Source organism: Mchenga conophoros, linkage group LG8 (genome assembly GCF_057382185.1).
Source record: "Mchenga conophoros isolate Kocher_MC1m ecotype Shallow Benthic linkage group LG8, M_conophoros_male_GT1.1, whole genome shotgun sequence".
In the NCBI taxonomy this organism is placed as follows: domain Eukaryota; kingdom Metazoa; phylum Chordata; class Actinopteri; order Cichliformes; family Cichlidae; genus Mchenga; species Mchenga conophoros.
The window spans coordinates 19237550-19257331 of NC_140533.1; the positions used below are offsets into that span (position 1 = coordinate 19237550).

The 19782-nt window shown below is 38.6% G+C and overlaps 4 protein-coding genes across 4 annotated transcripts in view; 3 read left to right on the plus strand and 1 right to left on the minus strand.

The window, feature by feature from the left end:
• Positions 1–3191: 3191 nt before the first annotated feature.
• Positions 3192–4112, minus strand: LOC146568615 (dual specificity protein phosphatase 13A-like). The gene is made up of 3 exons (XM_085284752.1): positions 3964–4112; positions 3653–3870; positions 3192–3539 (listed from the first exon to the last, which is right to left on the minus strand). Exons 1-3 carry the CDS (start codon positions 4110–4112, stop codon positions 3346–3348), a joined length of 561 nt encoding a protein of 186 aa, XP_085140878.1. The 3' UTR covers positions 3192–3345.
• Positions 4113–4764: 652 nt separating this feature from the next.
• Positions 4765–10493, plus strand: samd8b (sterile alpha motif domain containing 8b). Its single transcript, XM_085284756.1, has 6 exons — positions 4765–4926; positions 5752–6327; positions 6857–6952; positions 7024–7141; positions 7218–7368; positions 8901–10493. Exons 2-6 carry the CDS (start codon positions 5771–5773, stop codon positions 9203–9205), a joined length of 1227 nt encoding a protein of 408 aa, XP_085140882.1. The 5' UTR covers positions 4765–4926; positions 5752–5770; the 3' UTR covers positions 9206–10493.
• Positions 10494–11856: 1363 nt separating this feature from the next.
• LOC146568617 (uncharacterized) overlaps positions 11857–19782 on the plus strand; it is a 163496-nt gene continuing 155570 nt past the window's right edge. The window contains exon 1 of the mRNA XM_085284762.1: positions 11857–12354. Coding sequence (XP_085140888.1) covers positions 12275–12354 — 80 coding nt within the window. The 5' untranslated portion in view covers positions 11857–12274. The remainder of the gene's footprint in view (positions 12355–19782) is intronic.
• On the plus strand, positions 13270–19502 carry LOC146568618 (non-selective voltage-gated ion channel VDAC2-like). The gene is made up of 9 exons (XM_085284758.1): positions 13270–13421; positions 14247–14318; positions 14447–14496; positions 17511–17663; positions 17739–17791; positions 17880–18107; positions 18207–18357; positions 18483–18540; positions 18627–19502. The coding sequence occupies exons 2-9, from the start codon at positions 14252–14254 to the stop codon at positions 18716–18718; spliced, it is 852 nt and encodes a 283-aa protein (XP_085140884.1). The 5' UTR covers positions 13270–13421; positions 14247–14251; the 3' UTR covers positions 18719–19502.

Below are 19782 nucleotides of genomic sequence, written 5' to 3' on the forward strand. Positions count from 1 at the left end.
AATTTAGTACATAACCTAGCGTGTAGTCTTACTCGTGCAGAGGGCAGAACAACAAACACTGCAGCCGGGGCTTGTACTTTTCACACCACGGCGGGACTGAGATTTAATAAGCCTCAAACAGATGAATCATGCCATAAACGATCAATAACTAAATGTAATTATGGGCAAAATGTTTAAGTGAAGTGATTATGCTGTGTGACAGAAAGTCCAGTGTAATTTGGCAGTTATAGAAGAGAAAGAGGGTAACAGCTTCATGCAGCTAGTTTACGCTCTGACACAAATATCATGTGAAAGCAAAGTGGAAATTTAAAAAAAAAAGAGAGAGAAAAGAGCTTTGCTGTGGGCTGTTCATGACATTAAACAGCCTCTCATACTGTGCAAATGTCTATTTTAACTCCTCTATTATGTTGCAGGTCAATTTCACCCATTTTAGCTTTAAAAAACTAATTAACTTCTCCCTCGCACCATGAAATGTAATGACTTTTCTTCATTCGGAGTCATGAATGTGTATGTAAAATGTGGGTGCAGTGGCGTGTTGTTGAATACCAGTACCAATGTTGGATGCAGAATCAGTCAATAAATGTCTCCGGGTCATTTTTAACCTGGAGACGGTTATTGATTGATAATTCAAAGTGCTGCTTCTCCTTGTTGAAGACTCTAGAGTGGTGTGAAAATGTGGGGGGGAATCCAGCTGAATATGTATGTGAAACTTTAAGAATGTGATCCATAAATGCTAGAGAAAGAGTAGTTTGACAAGCATGGTGCGATTGTGCGTTTGTTCCCCTTTGAGCTTTCTGGTTGAGAAGCTCTTTTACAACCATTTTAAGAATAGTTATTCTCTACAAGAGACACTTAAGAATGAGCTCCAGACAATTTACCAGACACTAAAAATTAGCTTTTGTTCTCGAGAACAGCGGTAATGTAGAGGGAGATGTTTCTGAGCCGTTGGTGATTCAGGATATCTGTGAAGAGGATTCTTCTTGCTAAGAGACCATTGAAATCAAAAGACTGTCAGGCTGCATAGTCACTTTCGTCGGAGGAAACCCAAAGCACATTGTCACATTCCAAAGACCTGTGTTATCTGAAAAAGTTCCCCAGCCTGCTAGGTTTTGATGCACACAGCCATCACCAGCGGGGATGGAGGGAGCCCATTATACCTGAGACTCGGAGGCAAGGTTGAATCTTTATTTATTTTTTTCTTTCTTCTAATGTGCAAAAAAGTTAGGTGTGCAAAATTCTGAACAGATTTCCCCATTATCAGCTGCAAGGAATGTGATACATGCTGAAGAGACACGGGAAGGCTGCTGTGTTTTGTCTCGTTAATAAGATAATGAAACCGCCACCACTTGCTGGAAATGCCAGAAAATAAAACCTTGATCCTGCTAACACTTGGTTTTAAGATGTGTGTGTGTGTTTTTTTAATGTGATAACAATGGAAATTCATCTGCTAAAATCTCTTGTGAGGTTTTCCAGGATGCATTTAACCAGGGTCCTTTCATCATGTGTCCACATATGCCCTTGACAGGGATGCCATGTAGGAAAATGTGCCATTAGCAAAGGATTTAGTGTTCCTTTTTTGTCTTGTCCTTTGACATTTTGCATCACTTTGACTTGCTAATCTTAACAGTGTTTTTGTTTATTTATCATTCCTTAGCTAGCTTAGCAAGTCAGGAGTGTGGCAACAGACCAACATAATGTCTGTGCAGTGGCTCTTTGACCTTCTAGTGGCAATAAAAGTGAAGCTATCCTTATTAGCTGAATCCTCATGTTGGTGTTGTTTCTACATTATCATAACAGTGTTGGTTAAGGATCAACATTGTCTGCACATTCAGTTAGCATAAGCCAAGAAGTTGCTAATGCTGTTAAAAACTGTTACTAGCAAACCAACATGAGTAACCGAAAGCAAAGTTACCCTTATTAGCTGAAAGGTTTCACTTTCTAAAATAAAACCTGTTGTTGTTTCTATAGATGATTGTCAGGTCTAGATAGGTCTTGTATAGCATTTTAAGCATTTTAACATCATTAGCGAAGAAGTTAGCTAATGCTGTTAAAAATTGTTACTAGCAAACCAACATGAGTAACCGAAAGCAAAGTTACCCTTATTAGCTGAAAGGTTTCACTTTCTAAAATAAAACCTGTTGTTGTTTCTATAGATGATTGTCAGGTCTAGATAGGTCTTGTATAGCATTTTAACATCATTAGCGAAGAAGTTAGCTAATGCTGTTAAAAAATGTTGCTAGCAAACCAACATGAGTAACCTAAATTTGCCGGGAAACATATATATCTATACATATATTATATAAATTAAACACTTGGACGGCTTACCATTTGATTCAGGAGTGACTTTTATATTATTAAAAAATCACCATGACCATCTTATATAATGTTTTACTTTTATAGTATTCCATTTGTGCCAACAAATAATGATTATGATTTAATTTATTAGTATTATTATTAGTGGAACTGATTAAAACAATCAGCTGGAGATTTGAAGACAGAAGCAACAACTTTAAATGAAGAACACATTCAAAGATAGAGTATAGACAGGATCAAAGAGCCTCATGATGATCAAGTTCATCACCTTGGTCCAATATGTAAGCATTGCTACAGTCACGAATGTCTCATCTGTAGATAACAGATGATAATGTTAATCTGTTGTTTACAGGTACTTAGTCATGAAGCACCACTTGAGAAGAACTGTGGATTTGACCTGATGACATTAGTTCATGAGAGTCAACAATAAAAAGTTCCTGAGGGGATCACAGTGTCTGGACAAATTTCGGTTCAATTCATCCAATAATTTTTGGAGACATTTTACCCCAAATCACAATTGTGGTAACAAAATAAAATTTAGGACATCTGCAAGAGAACTGCTAATATACTGATAAAAAAAGGCTTCCATGGTGTACTGGTTATGTTGTTTCAAAATAAAAGTTTTATGTAAGTTTTTGAAATGAATAGGTTTAAAATGAAAACACACTGCAGATTAATTTCACCTGCAGCACATTGGATAAAAGCTTCTTCAACACAACACTAAGGTTAAATAAAAACAATATCTCATATTCAGTCCCTTAAATTGATTCTGCCCAGAGGAGAGTTCATTACATTGATCTCCTATTAAGACGCGGGTCGATATTATATAGAGATGCCGCATAATTCACATCAAACACAGCGCCAGAGTTGTGGGGGAAATACATTTGATTAGATTCCATTCCTGAAACAAACTGATTAAAGTCAAAGCACAGCATTTCCTTCAACTGACACAGTCATCAAGTCTCTCATTTGTCTGGAGAAAAAGCTGTTTTGAGGTTATGTGCATTTGAAGATCTTTATTTTTTGAAGCGGTCATGAAGTCTTTTGCAGTTTCATATCCAAAGCACGAAGCTGTTTAAGGAATCCTCTGTTTGGGAAGATCCACCTGCGCTCTTTGACCTTATTGATTGCATCTAGGAGCGTGTAATTGTGGTGGATCATTAGGTAGGCCAGGACGATGGAGGCAGACCTGCTCACGCCAACAGCACAGTGGACGAGAACTCGACCTGGAGAGGAAGGAGAAGAAAAATATCACGGTGAGCATAAAGCATGTGGTCGATAAGGGATGAGACGAGTGAGAGGTCGGCGGAGGCTGACATTAAACATGATGGGTATTTACCACTTGTCGTGTCAAGTGTGTTATGAATATACTCAGCAGAGGGAAAGAAATATCGAGAGAGGTCAAAAGACGGTGAGTCATCTGCAGGCACTCCATAATAATCCACGGTGGATCCATAGAAGTAGTGACTCCCCTGACAGTGCGTCTTCCCATGAGCTGCATTCACAACATGGGTGATTCCCAGCTTCCACAGACTGTAGCGATCATTAGCCACTGACCTACAAAGAAAAAAGCAATCAGTCTTTCTAACTGGTAATTGATCTAGGCTGATTATGTTGTATAAGCCATCAAGAACAATTTTAAAGACTTACATATCTCCAATGAACAGGTTAGGCCAAACTTCATCAACATGATTACCAAACCTTTTACCTCCATACAAAATCTTCTCAAGGTCTTTCACAGAAGGAGAGGCAGGAGAAGCTGCACTATTTTCCTGCAGATTGTTCATTGTTGACCACATGCATATCCCTATGTATGATTTATTCTCTCAACATTTATTTTCAAACTGTTAAACCTTCACTGAGACCACGCTGGCAGCCACAGACAAGGACAGGTGTTGCTGTTCTAAAATTAAAACAGTGACCTACCTTACTCTGAATGTAGGCCAGCTGTACATCTCTAAATGTTTTTTTTAAAGTACATTTTATGTCAACTCATAATTTCTAATTTTATCAGTTGCAAAAATACATATAGTTGTGGTCAGAAGTTTACACTCATCATGCTCATTATTGTCATTGTCCTTTGGGGTTTTGAATGATTTCTTTAAAGTGTTCTTTTTTCACGGTGGAATGATTGTACAGCATGCATTTTAATTAATTAAAAAACGAGAATTGAGGACACATGTTTGAATCTATTTTGGATATTATCTAATCCACAGAGTGCCACATGTATAGAAACTGGCTCAAATATATAAATACACCCCAACTAATTTTGGTTTAATGTCTCCTAGCAAATGACTACAACTCTATTTAATGTTTTTGGTCATACGATTTCACACGTAAGAACGGTGTAGTACCACCTGTTCACCATAGAGTGTCACTGTTTCACTGTTGTTCCGCGTTTTCTTTTAGCGTGCGCCGCTATTCTGGACATTACCGCCTTGTGTTGTCAACAGGACTCCTAGCTAGCGCAAAGCCTGGGCGTAATGATGTCCAGCAAACTCGTGTCACTAAAGCAAATGCTAATAAGATTTCTTCTGATTCTTGTGAGATGTCACTTCGTTAGTTAGCCGGAGAGATATATTCTGTGTCATCTTCTGTTACATCTCAGAGCTGGTGAGTGACCGCAAAGCACACGCATTGATTGAGCTAGCACCAGTGAGCTAGCAGTCTTTAGTATTAAGCTGAGTTAGCCCCGTGGGCAGGGGTGCATGTGGATGCTTTCACGTTTATCTCTGGCGTATTTGTCTTTACATACTAATAGGCCAGATAGTTGCCTGACAAAATACTGAGATAAGTTAACTTCGGAGTATACAAAGAGCTTCTAAGCCCGATTTAAATGCTAGCCAGTGATATATTTAAATGGGTTAAATATATGGGTTATTGCAGGTCGACTGTAGTTGCTGGACTGTTTATTTAAATTATTTTTTATCAAAAAACACAGAAATGTGTTGCTTTCTTGTCAGTCCAAGGAGCAGACTGTTGAGGCAGCGTTTATTTCGGTTAATAATGAAGTTAGAAATAGTCATAATGTCTTTTAATGTGACTAGGACAATAATACCTTAGGATTTAATTGACTGTTTGGCCTGGGATAACATGTAGCTGCTCCTTCACTTACATTGTAGGGTGTGGTTTCCATTGTGCCATAGGAAATCCTTGCCAGTACTTGCGTCATATAACTGCATAAGTTGTGATTACCCAGATTTCCTGTGTAACTCAGGATTTGTCTTAAATTTGTTTATCACCTATAATTTTGTCACAAAATGGATGTATTTTCTGTCTGCGCAGCAGTCTTGCATAGTGTCTTTAAAGTTACTACTGCTGATTCAGAGCAAATAAACTGTGCCTTAAACTAATCCTGAATATTATTTTGCATGGTGTTTTGGAAGCCAATAAGGAACTGATACTGCTGAACTTAAATGTGGCTGTTCTTCTTTTTAGCCTTTGGTGTCAGGAGGAAATGACCCAGCTGAGTGTCCGTCGTTGGACACCTAAGCACGTTGCCAAGTGGTTGAAGGAAGAGGGCTTCTGCGACTATGTGGACCTGCTGTGCAACAAGCACCGGCTGGATGGCACCAGTCTGCTTGCCCTCAGTGAGTACGACCTCCGCTCGCCGCCACTGGAGCTCAAGGTGCTGGGGGACATCAAGCGGCTAATGGTCTCCATTCGGAAACTTCAGAAACAGAACATTGATTTATTGGAGGAGCTGGGTCTTCCCTATGATGGCCACTCTCCCACCGGTTCCGGAGGCAGTTTGGACTGGTTGTGTAACGGAGACCCGGGGAGAGACTGCGACAGCACTGACACAGCACCAGTGGGAGAGGAGTATCACCAGTACACTAATGGAAAGTACAAGCAGCAGATGCGGCGCCTCGATCCCGAGTACTGGAAGACAGTGCTTAGCTCTGTCTATGTGGTGTTCGTGTTTGGGTTTACATCCTTCGTCATGGTCATTGTGCACGAGAGGGTCCCTGACATGCGCACATACCCTCCGCTCCCAGATATTTTTCTAGACAGGTGGGTGTGATCGCTCACAAGAGCTTTCTTAAATTTTCTTACAACCAAAACGTTAATCACCTCTGAAATATTACAAACGATGATGTTTGAGTATCACACCAAATCGCTGACATTATAACTGCCCTAATTCCTTATGGCGTGTTTCTATTATTGTCCTCATATACTCCTGATGTGCTCGCTGAGGTTCAAAAAGACCTTCGAGGATTGTTTATAAGGTGACCTACTTTTGTTTATGACCAGCTTTGGGCTTTTCATGAAATGAAAACTTACCAGGAGAGATTATTTCAAGGAATTTCCAGTGTGTGTTTGGCAAGACACTGAGGCAAATTATTCAGGCTAGTTAATTATCTCCAAAAGAGATATCTTGGGAGATAACATCTATATGCATTGAAATGATTTATTAAAACTAATATACCAAAACACCAAACTAATTTTTCTGTCATGTTTGTTGTAAGATGTTAAGCAACATCAGCTATAAATGCTCACTTTCAATCTGTTATTTCAGCACTGATGTTGTCCTTTTCCGCAGTGTGCCTAGAATACCCTGGGCATTCGCCATGGCCGAGGCATGTGGAGTGATCCTCTGTAACATCTGGATGCTGGTTCTGCTGCTCCATAAACACAGGTCAGTAGGTGCTCTGAACGATCCCAGGAGCCTGTCAGTAGCACAGGAAACTCACATTTCACTACTTCTAGGTCCATTCTCTTGCGGCGGATGTGCAGCCTCATGGGGACGGTGTTCATGCTGCGCTGTATCACCATGTTTGTCACTTCCCTGTCTGTTCCAGGACAGCACCTGCAGTGTTCAGGAAAGGTAACGCATCTTTTTTCTCTTTTTCTCATGTATCAGATCTCTTTGCAAGATTAGAGTATTGCCTGTTTCCTTCTAGATGTACGGCGACATGTGGGCCAAACTACAGCGAGCTGTGGCCATCTGGAGCGGTTTTGGGATGACACTGACAGGGGTTCACACATGTGGCGACTACATGTTCAGTGGCCACACTGTGGTCCTTACCATGCTCAACTTCTTTGTCACAGAATGTGAGTAGCTTCTGTTTCTGTTTTCTGTGAGGAGGAAAACACACTTGTGCTAAGATGAGTTGAAAAGGCCTTGGAATAAGTTGGAATTATAATTGGAAAATGATCAATGATTTCAAAACTAATCCCTAAAACCCCTCATTTTGTAAGTAAATAAACATTTTAGACATTAACTAACACATGTGAGAGAATTTGTATGTTTCCAGGTTAATGGATTCCAAACCATATTAGTCCATTAGCCAACAGCTAACTGATCTAATTTATTTGAAGAGTTTCAGTCAGGTGTCAGAACTCATCACAGTACACAATAAGGCATAAATGAAGGTCACAAATGATCATCTTATGGCTTCTGACAGTGAACTTATTTCTGTGCTTATCCTGCTAAATGTCAGTGCAGTTTTCGATACTACCGACAGCAATATTTTATTACAGCGATTACACCATACTAGAGGAATTAAAAATGCTGCATTGCAGTGGTTGGACTCATATCTACCTAATAGACACCAATTTGTTCATGTAAAATGGGGAATCTTCTTCACGCAATAAGGTAAATTATGGAGTTCCACAGGGCTTTGTGCTGGGGCCAATTCTATTTACATTATACATGCTTCCCTTAGGCAGTATCATTCGAAGCATAACATACATTTTTGTTGCTGTGCAGTTGATGCCCAGCTTTATTTATCCACAAAGCCAGATATGACACACCACTTAGTTAAACTTAAGGAATGTCTTACAGACATAAAGACCTGGGTGACCTCAAATTTCTTGCTTCTAAATTCAGATAAAACTGAGGTTATTGAACTTGGCCCTTACCTTCTATAAATCCTGTTAAACATGCTGTCATATTAGATGCTTGCTCTGGGTGGCAGTACCTTGGCCAACAGTAACACTGTGTGGAAACTTGGGAGTCAGGTTTACCATGATATGACCTTAAATGTGCATATATGTTCAAGGAATGCATAGGGCGGGTGAATTGGTCCTATATAATTAAAACTTGATTTAAAAAAAATTATTGTTGCTTTATTAATTTCAATCCAAGTCTAAAGAGCACTATTATTATGTACACAGTACAATAAACCCTATAGTGGTAGTAAATGATAAAGCAGACATAGATTAGCCATATTTGGAGAAGGTGTCCCTATGTTGCCACCCAGTGTCCGCTACTGGTACTGCAAGTATTTCTTGAAAATTAATAATAAACCTATTATAGTTGTTTCCATTGAAATATTTTTAGTCTTTGATTCTGCTAGAGAAACTTTGTATGATTCATCCTCAGTTCCAGTGTCTGTAGCAAGCCATTTCAGCTCCTCCTCCTGTAGAGCCACCCTTCTTTCTTTCTGATTTAAACAAAAAGCTTGAATAGCAGGTAGGAGTGGCTGAGAGCTTTGTGCCTGAGATGAGCCACAAGCAGAAAAAATATTTTTACATTAAATATGTGAATGAAAATAACTTTAACAGACTTAACAATGTGCCACATTTTAGAATGGAATCACATAAAGTGCTCAGTAACGCTCTTCCGTCTTTGATTTACACAGACACTCCAAGAAGTTGGAATTTTATCCACACTTTGTCCTGGGTGCTCAACCTCTTCGGCATCTTCTTCATCCTGGCTGCGCATGAACACTACTCCATTGACGTGTTCATAGCCTTCTACATCACTACCAGACTCTTCCTGTACTACCACACCCTAGCTAACACTCGGGCCTACCAGCAGAGCCGGAGAGCTCGCATCTGGTTCCCCATGTTCTCCTTCTTTGAGTGCAATGTCAACGGGCCGGTCCCCAACGAGTACTGCTGGCCTTTTTCTAGACCTGCTGTGCTAAAGAGGCTGATCGGATAATAAGCAGCCTGCAGCAGTACTGTTAGACACAGACAGTGTTCTTTCGTCTGCTTTGTCAAGTTGCCAACTGAGGCGGTGTGCGAAAAAGACGCCTAATATGAGCCGCACAAAGCCTGATGGAATACACAGAGCCATATCCTTTTACATTTTAGGATTTAGCTCCTAACCTGCTTTTATTGTCTTTTTTTAAACAAAAAAACCTGCAGAGTTTCTAAAAGGCCCCATCCCAGTTTGATTTTACAATACAATGACATCTGTTACAGACTGTTTGGATAGCAAGAAAATTATGAAATAAATTCTCATTTAAAAATGCATCTAAACCTTTACAGGAAACTGTGCAATTAAGATATCTGGATCTGGATTCTTGAGTTTTTCCTCATATCCCACATTTGAGTTTTAAAAAACGATGTATGTATGTATCTGTATGGACCACTGTTAAAGCAATATGTATAGATTCATATTATGTTATATAGAAAAACATAATTTGTCATCATGTTTGTTCAATTTTCTGCATTCCTTTATAACACGCTGACATTTTGACAGCATTACTAAAGACTGAAACAGAAATTCATGGCTCCTTTTCAGATAAACGACATACACCGAATCTTGTGTCTTTACTCATGACATCGCCTGCTATTTCCTAGAAAATATGCATTTAAGGAAATGACATTATCAGCCAAAAAAGTTAGAATAAAGTTTTATCCAGCTGTCTTAAACATAGTTCCATTTGCCAATTACCTGGAGTGTTACTGTGATACATTTCTCTGTGAAGAATTATTCCAAACTGCTCATGTTTACTGTTGAATATATGTATAGGTTTTTTAAGAAGTCCACATTCAGTGTAAACTACTAGACTTAGACCAAGTGCAACAACCTTTTCTTGATATTAATTCTTTGATGTTAATATGTAGTAAACAGATGCTGAAATTTGTATTTGTTTAGATTAATTTATTCCATTTTATAAATGTCAATAGGTATTTTTATATTCTGTGTACAAGGTTGCAGCAATGTGCACATAGAGAATTATGTTTACAGTTGCTTCAAACTCTGTATTCGTTGGAAACACGTGTTATTTAATTTACATATTCCAGCTTGTCCTGTACATTTCATTGAGAGAATCGTAAAAGATCATCGTCATTGCAGCATGTTAGAAACATGACTCTGAGTGGAGTTAACAGTCTTAACACATCCCTTCACTGAAGAAGTAGGATGTGTTTATGTGCTACTGTAGAGCCATTAAACTTCTTGTCCCAACAGTCATTTCCATCAATAAAGAGCTGAAACAGGAGTTTCCTTTCCTTTTTTATTTATCTATTTATTTTGCCCCACTTGCTGTACGACCACCTGGGGAATGCGCGCTGTTGCCAGAGCTTAAGAGCAATCATTTGGAAAATTGACAGGCTGAGTTAAATGTGTATTTTATTGTTACAGCCCACTGCTTTAGGTATTAAAGAGCGACTTGTGTTGACATGGTGGCAACCTGAAGTATACTGCGCCCACAGACAGGAATCTAGCCTAACACAATTTTCCTCTAATTTCCTACACCAAGCTTGATTGGCAGGGTGCCCTTACTCCAGGGCAACTTGGGTTCAACATCGTTTTCAATACAGTCATGTTACAGTCAACATTTTAATTTGTAAAGATAAAACTCAGTGGCCCGTGAGCCACCATGGGCTCCAAATGACAAAGTGGCAAATTACAAAAAACATTCAAGAAACTCCGAGAAGGGCCCAGACCCGCAAAAAACAAAGCATATGCTGAGCGCTTACTGAACAGGGATAAAACCAAATAACCCCCTTTAAACCCCAACAGCCTTCAGATGGTATTTATTCACTCGCCCTGGAATGATTAATACTGTGTCACGAATATAACAAGACCCACAATGCTGATAAAAACATGCTCCTAAAGTCTGTAATCAGTAGTGAGTAACAAAAGTCCTTGAATATGGTCCCACACGCAGTCTTTTTCTTAATGTGTCCTAGTCCATTAGAGTTATAACCACAGCAGCTGAAATGTCCAATTAAATATCAGGTTAAAAGTCCAACAAAAAGAAGGGAGAAACCATATCTTTATGTCTCTGTGGAAGTCAATGGGAAAGATACTGGGCTATTCACAGAGCTGCTTTGAGCCTCATCACTTGCTTCAGAGGCCTCAGCAGTCTCTACCTGTTCATCCGGCTCACCATCACCACATAGTCCACTGCAAGGACCTCAAGTGGTGTTGTAATATTGCTGAATGTCACTAGGTACTGGATACCTTTAACCAGTGTGCACCGCTTGCACTGCCGAGCCAGTCCTCCTCAACAGACTGAGGGTGCTCTTTGCACTGAAATGCCCCCATCTTCATGTTGGCTCTTGCATACCTTATGTTGCAAGGGTTCTAGGACAATGAGCTGCTGAATCTCTTCCCCATCATGGAGTCTTTGTGTGTATACCACACGCTGATAAAGCCTAAGGTGATCAAATAGCTGGTAAAGTCGCCTTTCATCAAGTGCTGATATGTGAAGTTCAGCACATGGAAAAAATGTCCTCATCTGTGTCCTCCCCTTATAGGTTCTTCCTGGTATGGAATCTTGGAGCCATCCCCATTAGTGTTGTCCTGTCCGGCTTTGCAACACGCTTCAAAGTTATACTGGCAAAGCTGTACTACCAGTCGCTGCTCACCAGTCCTCAGATTAGCATAATGGGTTGTACAAGGGAGTGTGGTCTTTTGCTGCTGTGGCCCATCTGCTTCAAGCCTCAGTACCTGTGGGCTTAGAGATGTTTTTCTTCATTCTTGGGTTGTAACAAGTGGTTATTTGAGTCCCTTCGGGAAGCTTAAATCGGTATGGCCTTTCTCCTGCACTTTGTCATCAACAAAGCATTTTCACCCAGAGAACTGTCAGTCACTGGACAGCTTTTCTTTTTCCGATCAGTCTCTTTAAACTGTATATGGTTATTTGGGAAAATCCCAGTAGACTTTCTTAGGAATTTCTGAATACTCTGTTTGCTTGCAATTAATGTGCGAATTAGATAAGTACAAAAAAATTTCTTTTTCTTAAATTACTGGCACTGTAGTTTTCGCAGTAGCATGAATAGCAGACTCGGTGAGAGGTTTGTAACCCTTAAACAGTATGGAGAAATCTGGCGCTCTCAACAAAACAATTTTGTGTAAGTTACAAAGATTAAACTTCAGTGTTCTCTGTATGTTTGTAGTGTAAGGTACATTATAATGTTCGCATCTTTCTCTTTCTATACTTATGCTGCTAGCATCTATGTGCTAATTTTAGCTCAGACACGTGTTTCTCAAGCTAGCATGAAAAAGAGACGAATGTTTAACGCTCGCAGGTGTTTGCACGCTTTGCAAGCGGATCGAGGTTTGCGATGAGATGACATTGTGCAGCACTTAGATACAAGTGTATTTAAATACTTTACTTTATATTCATTAATGACTTAATGTATAACTCTTGAGCACTTATTTTCGGATTTTTCTCACTTTATTTGCACTCCTTTGGTGCTTGAAGTCACAGACTGTGCCATGTTGTGACACAACAAAAGGACTATATATTTTATTTTGTAGCTTTCACTGCGTTCAAACGATGTCCAAAAATGTTCAGAAGTTCCTCAGAACTACCGTACGTCTCCTGATGAAGAAAATAAGCGAATGCCCCGTTAAAGACTCTCTTCTGTCATGCTAGGGCCTGCTACAAGATTGTCTTAACGAGCAGGTAAAGTGTACCTAATAAAGTGATCCACGAGTGTATCCTGTCATCAAAGGCTTTTCCTCCTGCTTATGTAAAACCTGTGAATGATACGTTAGATTTGGTGAGCGGCACCAATGTAGCACTATAGCTGATTTCTGTACAGCTCTGTATGCATAAGCCCGTAACTTTCAGTCGTATATAGGTTGCCATAGTGATTTAGAGGTCTTCCATTTGCCTGGAAGACCTCTCGCATTATTAACGTGAAAGTCGCTTTTTCAAAATTCAGTTTCCTGTTGTAAAATATAATTTATGTATAAATTAATATCCATATGATTTAAACAATTACTACACGATTCCTATTTCAGTCGGGCACAAAACGCACAGCTATATTTTCGGGTCCTGCTGAGCCGAGGTCAGCAGGTTGTTTGCTGCGGTGTCTCCTCCATATCGTCCTACACCGGCTGTACTCGCTCATTCCGCAGCTTTTCTTATCTGTCAAGTTAGTGGGTATATAATAAAGAGAAGAAACTCTCGGTAAGTAATAGGCTGAGTATTTACACACGTTATCCGTGTTTTATTTGTTGTAGTGCAGGGGTACTGCTGTCAGACATTCTATTTGCTAGCTAGAAAACGCCCCCTACCCATAGACTGTATGTAATTTTATGCCCTTACTACACTCAGTGCTGTGGTTGCAAGTATTTGCATGGAAAATAAATGTATATTCAACTAACACTCTTTAATTTTGATAACGTCTTCAAAGTAAAGCTCAGTTCACTTATTGAATCCATGACCCAGATGCTCACTTAGTTTTTTCCATACTATTTAAACCTCTTTTGTATGCAATCTGTTATAGCGTTTTTCCTTCTTAACCAATAACCTCCATGCTCTGATTACTTGAAAACGTCGGTCTAACCTTGAGAATAAGGTGAAAGACACCTGAACTCGTGTCTTTATATATAGCTAGTGACAGCAGTTAAACAAATAAATATTAAAATAAAATCTGAATTACAAATACTTGACAGAAACATTAATTGTAGTCAAGGTTATAATAGCTGGGATTTTACTACTTCTCTCTTAGTTTTTTTTGGTTGCTTAATGCATTCACTGTATAATGTTTCACCATCATTGAGTTTAAAGCAGTTGACAGTAGAACAAGAATTTAAAAATATTTCCAGTTGTAAAATTTGTAACTTTCCTCTCCATTTGACAGCCACAGCTATCACACTTTACAGACGCACATTTTGCCCATGTCTATACATATGCTTGGTTTTAATTCTTTTATTAACTAACGTTTAAAAGCAAGCTGCTTTTTATACTCCTGTGTCACCATTTACATTCACTTTTCTCTTGTGTGTATAGGCAGAATGGCAGTCCCTCCAGCATATGCAGACCTGGGCAAATCAGCAAAGGACATCTTCAATAAGGGATATGGTAACTGGAAGAAAGATAAAAGGCACCTTTATAAGTGTGTATTTGCTGACCTGAAGAGGTCAGGTCTGCGGCTGGAAATGCCTTTTTCAAGCACAGGAAGTAGTATCTCACTGTCATTGTCTTTGCAGGCTTTGGGCTCGTCAAGCTTGATGTGAAGACTAAGTCTTCAAGTGGAGTGGTGAGTTTAACTGTAAATATAACATCCAATGTTGAAATGTAGCTAATGTATACTAATATTGTTATCATAGATATGAAATATCAACACATAGGTTAGAGGGTAAAGGGCCTGCAGATCCTAAATGACAAACAAACATTTCTTTCATTTTATCAAATATGTGATTCCATGTTAGTGCTGAGCAGCATGACCAAACATTTGTATCAAGGCACTTTTTTTCTTGCATACTCTTGCATGTTTCATACTCTTGCTCCATAACATTGTATTTTTTATTATTATTTGCATAGATGGGCCTTTCTGTATTTTGGCAGTGGCTCATTCTTCTGCCTGGGGAGTACGAGATTTTAATAGCCTCATAAAAATAGATAAATCATAAATAAAATAAATGCTCCACTGTTCTGCTAACAAGAGGGAAATGAAGTAAACTGTAATGCCAATTTGTGTTACCATATAAAGTCAGCATCTGGCTTGTTTGTGTTGATGTTTCCACAGCAAAGCCATAAAATGTAGCTTTGAACTCCGTTTGGAGTTAGTCTTAACAAGTTTGGTGGTAAAATAATTCTGTCTCCATGTAAAAACACCTGTTAATGTGTTTTCTTTGCCTCGCCCGGTTTCCTGGTGCTGTGTGGTCCTAACAGTTTGTGTTACTGAGTATATTGTTTAGTAATGGAACTTTGTAAAGTAGTGTTACAAATTGTCAATGTTTCATAGGAAGTTATGTCTTGTGGTGTTTGTCCTTTAAAAGTAAGTTAGTTGTGAGTTTATTTTTGAGATTTTTTTTTTTTTTTGGTTTCATATGGTTATATAACCAGTGTTGGTCAAGTTACTTGAAAAAAGTAATCAGTAACTAATTACTGATTACTTACCCAAAAAAGTAATCCCATTACTTTACTGATTACTTATTGTCAAAAGTAATTAATTACTTACTTAGTTACTTTTAAAAAACACGATTTACAACCTGGGTAGGTGATAAAGCGATAGATCTTTCAGCCCAATTCTACTTTTTCCTGCATAATCCATCATACAAAATGTAATCAAATGGAAAAGTCTCTTTTTAAAACTTGTTTTGTTAGTTTTAATCTTTTAACTTTATGCATCAAGCAAAAATGTAATTATATGCAACATTCTCTGACTGGAAGAAATTTGTTTTACATTTAAACCTATTTTCTGCACATTCCAGCACATAAAATAAAATATTTTCTTTGTGTTTACACTCAGTCTTTCAAATAGATGCAAGTGAAACACAGCAGAAAATAAATAAAATCAAAGACTAGCGGTCCTGTTGCTCTATTTTCACCTGTAAAGCAGGAGTGGGGTAGGCGGAGGTTTACCCTGGTGCAGGTGTGCCGCAGCGGTCAGTTGAAGAATCCGCGAGTTTCTCTGTGAGTTTCCCATCACGTCGTAGCTACTCGGTGCTTGCTTGGAAGTTTAGGGGGTTTTTTCCGCTGTAAAAAGAAGTTTTCTTCCCACGCATAACCGACGCTAATGTTTTTGTCACTTTTTATGGAATCAAACTCAAAATAAGGTCAGTACTTCCACGCTTTAAACGCTGCACGCTCATACTCTCTCCCGTACTCGATATATTATCCATTGTTGATCTGCACACAGATGTTGTCACGGACGTCGCCCTCGCTTACGTCACTGTCATGAGACATTCTCGCAAAAAAATCACGGTTTTAGTAACGCAGCATTCCTACAGGAAAGTAACAGTAATCTAATTACCATTTTTGCAATAGTAATCCCTTACTTTACTCGTTACTTGAAAAAAGTAATCGGATTACAGTAACACGTTGCAAGTAACGCGTTACTGCCCATCTCTGTATATAACAGATTTTCACTTAAGATGCTTCATTGTGGTCTTTACAGTCTAATCATTTAAAGACAATAAAAAAAGGTTGATTTTGTTGCACCTTTGAAAACGTCACATCAGGCATAACCTCACGACATCTGGTTTGCTCCCCCAGCGCTACATTATGGATAAAATTGCAAGAAAACTTGTGGCCATCGGTTTATTTGTTTTCTTTGGCTAATCCAAGAAGAGGAAAAAAAGCTTGTTAATCCACGATTACTGCAATTACTGATCCAAGTCAAACTTAACGATAAATTCAATCTAACTAAACTAAGCACACAAATATGTATTTAGTGAACACACTAAGCATGCAGTGCAGGTTTGAAAAAGTATATAAAGCTTTGTATTAGTGACTTCTCTAAAACCTTCTTGGAGTCAGGTGCTCCCATTAAGGAGGATGACAAAAGGAAATCTGCTCTTCTCTGGAAGAATTAGTTGCTGCAAAACACACCAGCTTTCGCAGGACCTGTAGAAGGATTGTTATATTGTTATAGACGTGTAACTGGAAAACGATGCACAACTGCGCCCCCCCCCCCCCCCCCCCCAAAAAAAAAAATAAAAAAAATAAAAATCTATGTACCAACAAGATTGTAACTCCAAACACACAATTTAAAAAAGAAAACAAAAGCTGTGTTGTGCGTTAATACTCAGTGTTTTCAGGAGAATCGTGAAGTACAACTGTTTTGTGAGTTATTACTTTAATCAGATTGTGCTTGTTTGTAATTGTGAAATGAAGATCACAGTTAATTATAAATTGTTATTTATTGTCACAGTGAAAGAAAAATCAGTCAACTTTGTTTTAACTGTTTATTTAAATTCTGAGATATAAATTAAACGGATAATTGTTTTGACTCCTGTTTTTATGTTTGGTGTAAAATCTAGAAAATATATAAAGACAGTCTGAAATAGATAGAAGTGAACTTCTGACAGCAGCACAAGGGTCAGAAAAAGTGAACTGGTTTATATTTAGAAAACAGTAAAATCAGAAAAATAAGAAAACTAAGGTACATTTAAAAAAAAAAGGTTAAAGTACTATACAAGAGTAATTTGCACAATGCACAAGTGGTACCATACACTAAAATACACATCAGACTTATTAACATTTGTATGTATGACAGATAACAGACTTTTCTAACCAGTATCGTTTTCCCTCATTTATTTGTTTCAGGAATTTAAAACATCAGGCTCATCCAATGTCGATACCAGCAAGGTCACTGGAACCCTTGAAACCAAGTACAAATGGGCTGAATATGGGCTGACGTTCACGGAGAAGTGGACCACGGAAAACACTCTCGGGACAGAAATTTGTGTTGAAGATCAGGTAATTTATATCTTGGCTATAGTGTTGACCATTCCAAATATGAAATTGGAAAGTAAATTAATTTTTGTTTTTTAGATCACCAAAGGCCTGAAACTTACATTTGAGACAACGTTTTCACCTAATACTGGGTAGGTTATTTACTGATTGGAAATTCGTGATTGGCAGCCTGTTACTAACTCAGTAGTCTTATGTAAAATGTTCATTTTAATTTCACAGCAAGAAGAGTGGCAAGGTTAAAACGGCTTATAAAAGGGAGTACCTTAATGCCGGTGTTGACGTAGATTTAGACTTTGCTGGTCCTACTATTCATGGAGCAGCAGTGGCCGGATATGAGGGATGGTTGGCAGGTTACCAGATGACCTTTGACACGGCTAAATCCAAGATGACCAAGAGCAACTTTGCTGTCGGTTACAAAACTGGGGACTTCCAGCTCCACACCAATGTGTATGTTTTTTGAAGACAATATTTTAATGATTTCTAATATAATTTATTGATCCGTGAGTCAAGGTGTAATGTGTATTTGTTTCCCCCCATTTCCCTCAGAAATGATGGTTCAGAGTTTGGTGGCTCTATTTATCAGAAGGTCAATGATGACCTGGAGACCGCTGTGAATCTTGCCTGGACAGCGGGCAACAACAGCACTTCCTTTGGAATCGCTGCTAAATACCAGTTAGACTCCAGTGCCTCCATATCAGTAAGATATTCTCACATTTTCTTACATTTTAAAGATATTATAAAGTCTAGTTTGTAGTCCAGAATAAAAGACTAACAGTAACTTTCAGTGCTTAAATGATTTCATGTGGGGTTTTTTCCCTGCAGGCTAAGGTGAATAATGCCAGCTTGGTAGGAGTTGGGTACACCCAGACTCTCCGGCCCGGTAAGAACAACCTCATTAATAATGTCCAATAAAAACACTTCTATATCTTAAGGAACTCGTTTCATTAAGTTCACTTAATATTTCAGGCATGAAACTCACCCTCTCTGCACTTGTTGATGGGAAGAATATCAATGCTGGTGGCCACAAACTAGGTCTAGGCCTAGAATTGGAGGCATAAGGATAATGTCTGCTACTTCATAAGAAGAGGAAGGATTATCGGCAGAACCTGACCTTCTGCCTTCCTGTGTGGTCAGCAACGTATATTCTAACGACTAAGCCAAAACAAAGTAGAACCCCCAGGACACAAGCACTGATGAGATGGAAACCTTTCCACCTACTTCCTTTGATTGTGGTTACAATAAGTAGTCAGTCACATGTATTTATTAATCAGCTATTACTCCTTTCAATTTACCATAATGATAATTATAGAAAAACCTTCCACTCGCTGTTGAACATGAGCTTTTTTTTGAGTTTGACGAAGACAAAGAGTGGTTTTCAAAACAAAAACTTGTTCCTTTGCTAAAGTGTGATCACATAGAATGTAAACCTGAGGTGTTATTTTGCACAGTAGGATTTTTCCCTTAATTAAGCTCTTCCTCCTTTGTTTTATTTGCACATTTTATTTATATTTTGGTAGTACTGCCTGTGGAAGGGTTACTCCAACAAATTATGCTATGAAGACTGAAGCCAGCCTCCTGGCTGTGCTTTAGTTGTTTTCTTAGAGAAAACAACTAAAGAGCAGTTTGACTGATGTTTAAATGTTCTGACTGAAGAGTTTAGGACCTCTGCTAGCTGCTTCTAAGTTGCAAGGCTATGCTAAATACATTTTTATTTCCCTCACTGTGGCTTGAGTGACTGAGTGAATTATCCACCTTACTTCCCCTTTGAGGACTGTGACACTAATCAGGGAGCTGTTTGTGTGTTGGTGTGTGTCTACCTTTACAATAAAGTCCTGAAATCAACCTTTCTTCTCACCTCTAATTTGATGCCAATTAGAGGATATTATACAAAGTCAGCTTATTTAAATTATGCAATAACAAAACACGTGCAATTTACTTTAATCAAATACTCACACAGAAGGAAGGTTAGGGTAGATTGCAGTCGACTGGATGGTTTTCTTACGCCTCTCAGTTGAGTGCATAATCCTAGCTACAGTCGCTCCTATAGGACAAACATGTTTGAGCCAGTCAAGAGAGATCAAAAACAATTTTAGTTAAGTTTAGACTGTACCCCATAACTTCC

Excerpts from the sequence above, each read along its gene's own strand:
- LOC146568615 (XM_085284752.1), bottom strand. The coding sequence starts at position 4,112 with ATGTGGTCAACAATGAACAATCTGCAGGAAAATAGTGCAGCTTCTCCT. Across the intron at positions 3,871-3,963 it reads AACCTGTTCATTGGAGATAT|GTCAGTGGCTAATGATCGCT; the intron begins GTAAGTCTTTAA and ends TTTTCTTTGTAG. Across the intron at positions 3,540-3,652 it reads CACACTTGACACGACAAGTG|GTCGAGTTCTCGTCCACTGT; the intron begins GTAAATACCCAT and ends CTTCCTCTCCAG.
- samd8b (XM_085284756.1), top strand. The coding sequence starts at position 5,771 with ATGACCCAGCTGAGTGTCCGTCGTTGGACACCTAAGCACGTTGCCAAG. Across the intron at positions 6,328-6,856 it reads CCAGATATTTTTCTAGACAG|TGTGCCTAGAATACCCTGGG; the intron begins GTGGGTGTGATC and ends CCTTTTCCGCAG. Across the intron at positions 7,142-7,217 it reads ACCTGCAGTGTTCAGGAAAG|ATGTACGGCGACATGTGGGC; the intron begins GTAACGCATCTT and ends GTTTCCTTCTAG.
- LOC146568618 (XM_085284758.1), top strand. The coding sequence starts at position 14,252 with ATGGCAGTCCCTCCAGCATATGCAGACCTGGGCAAATCAGCAAAGGAC. Across the intron at positions 14,497-17,510 it reads CTAAGTCTTCAAGTGGAGTG|GAATTTAAAACATCAGGCTC; the intron begins GTGAGTTTAACT and ends TATTTGTTTCAG. Across the intron at positions 18,541-18,626 it reads CACCCAGACTCTCCGGCCCG|GCATGAAACTCACCCTCTCT; the intron begins GTAAGAACAACC and ends TTAATATTTCAG.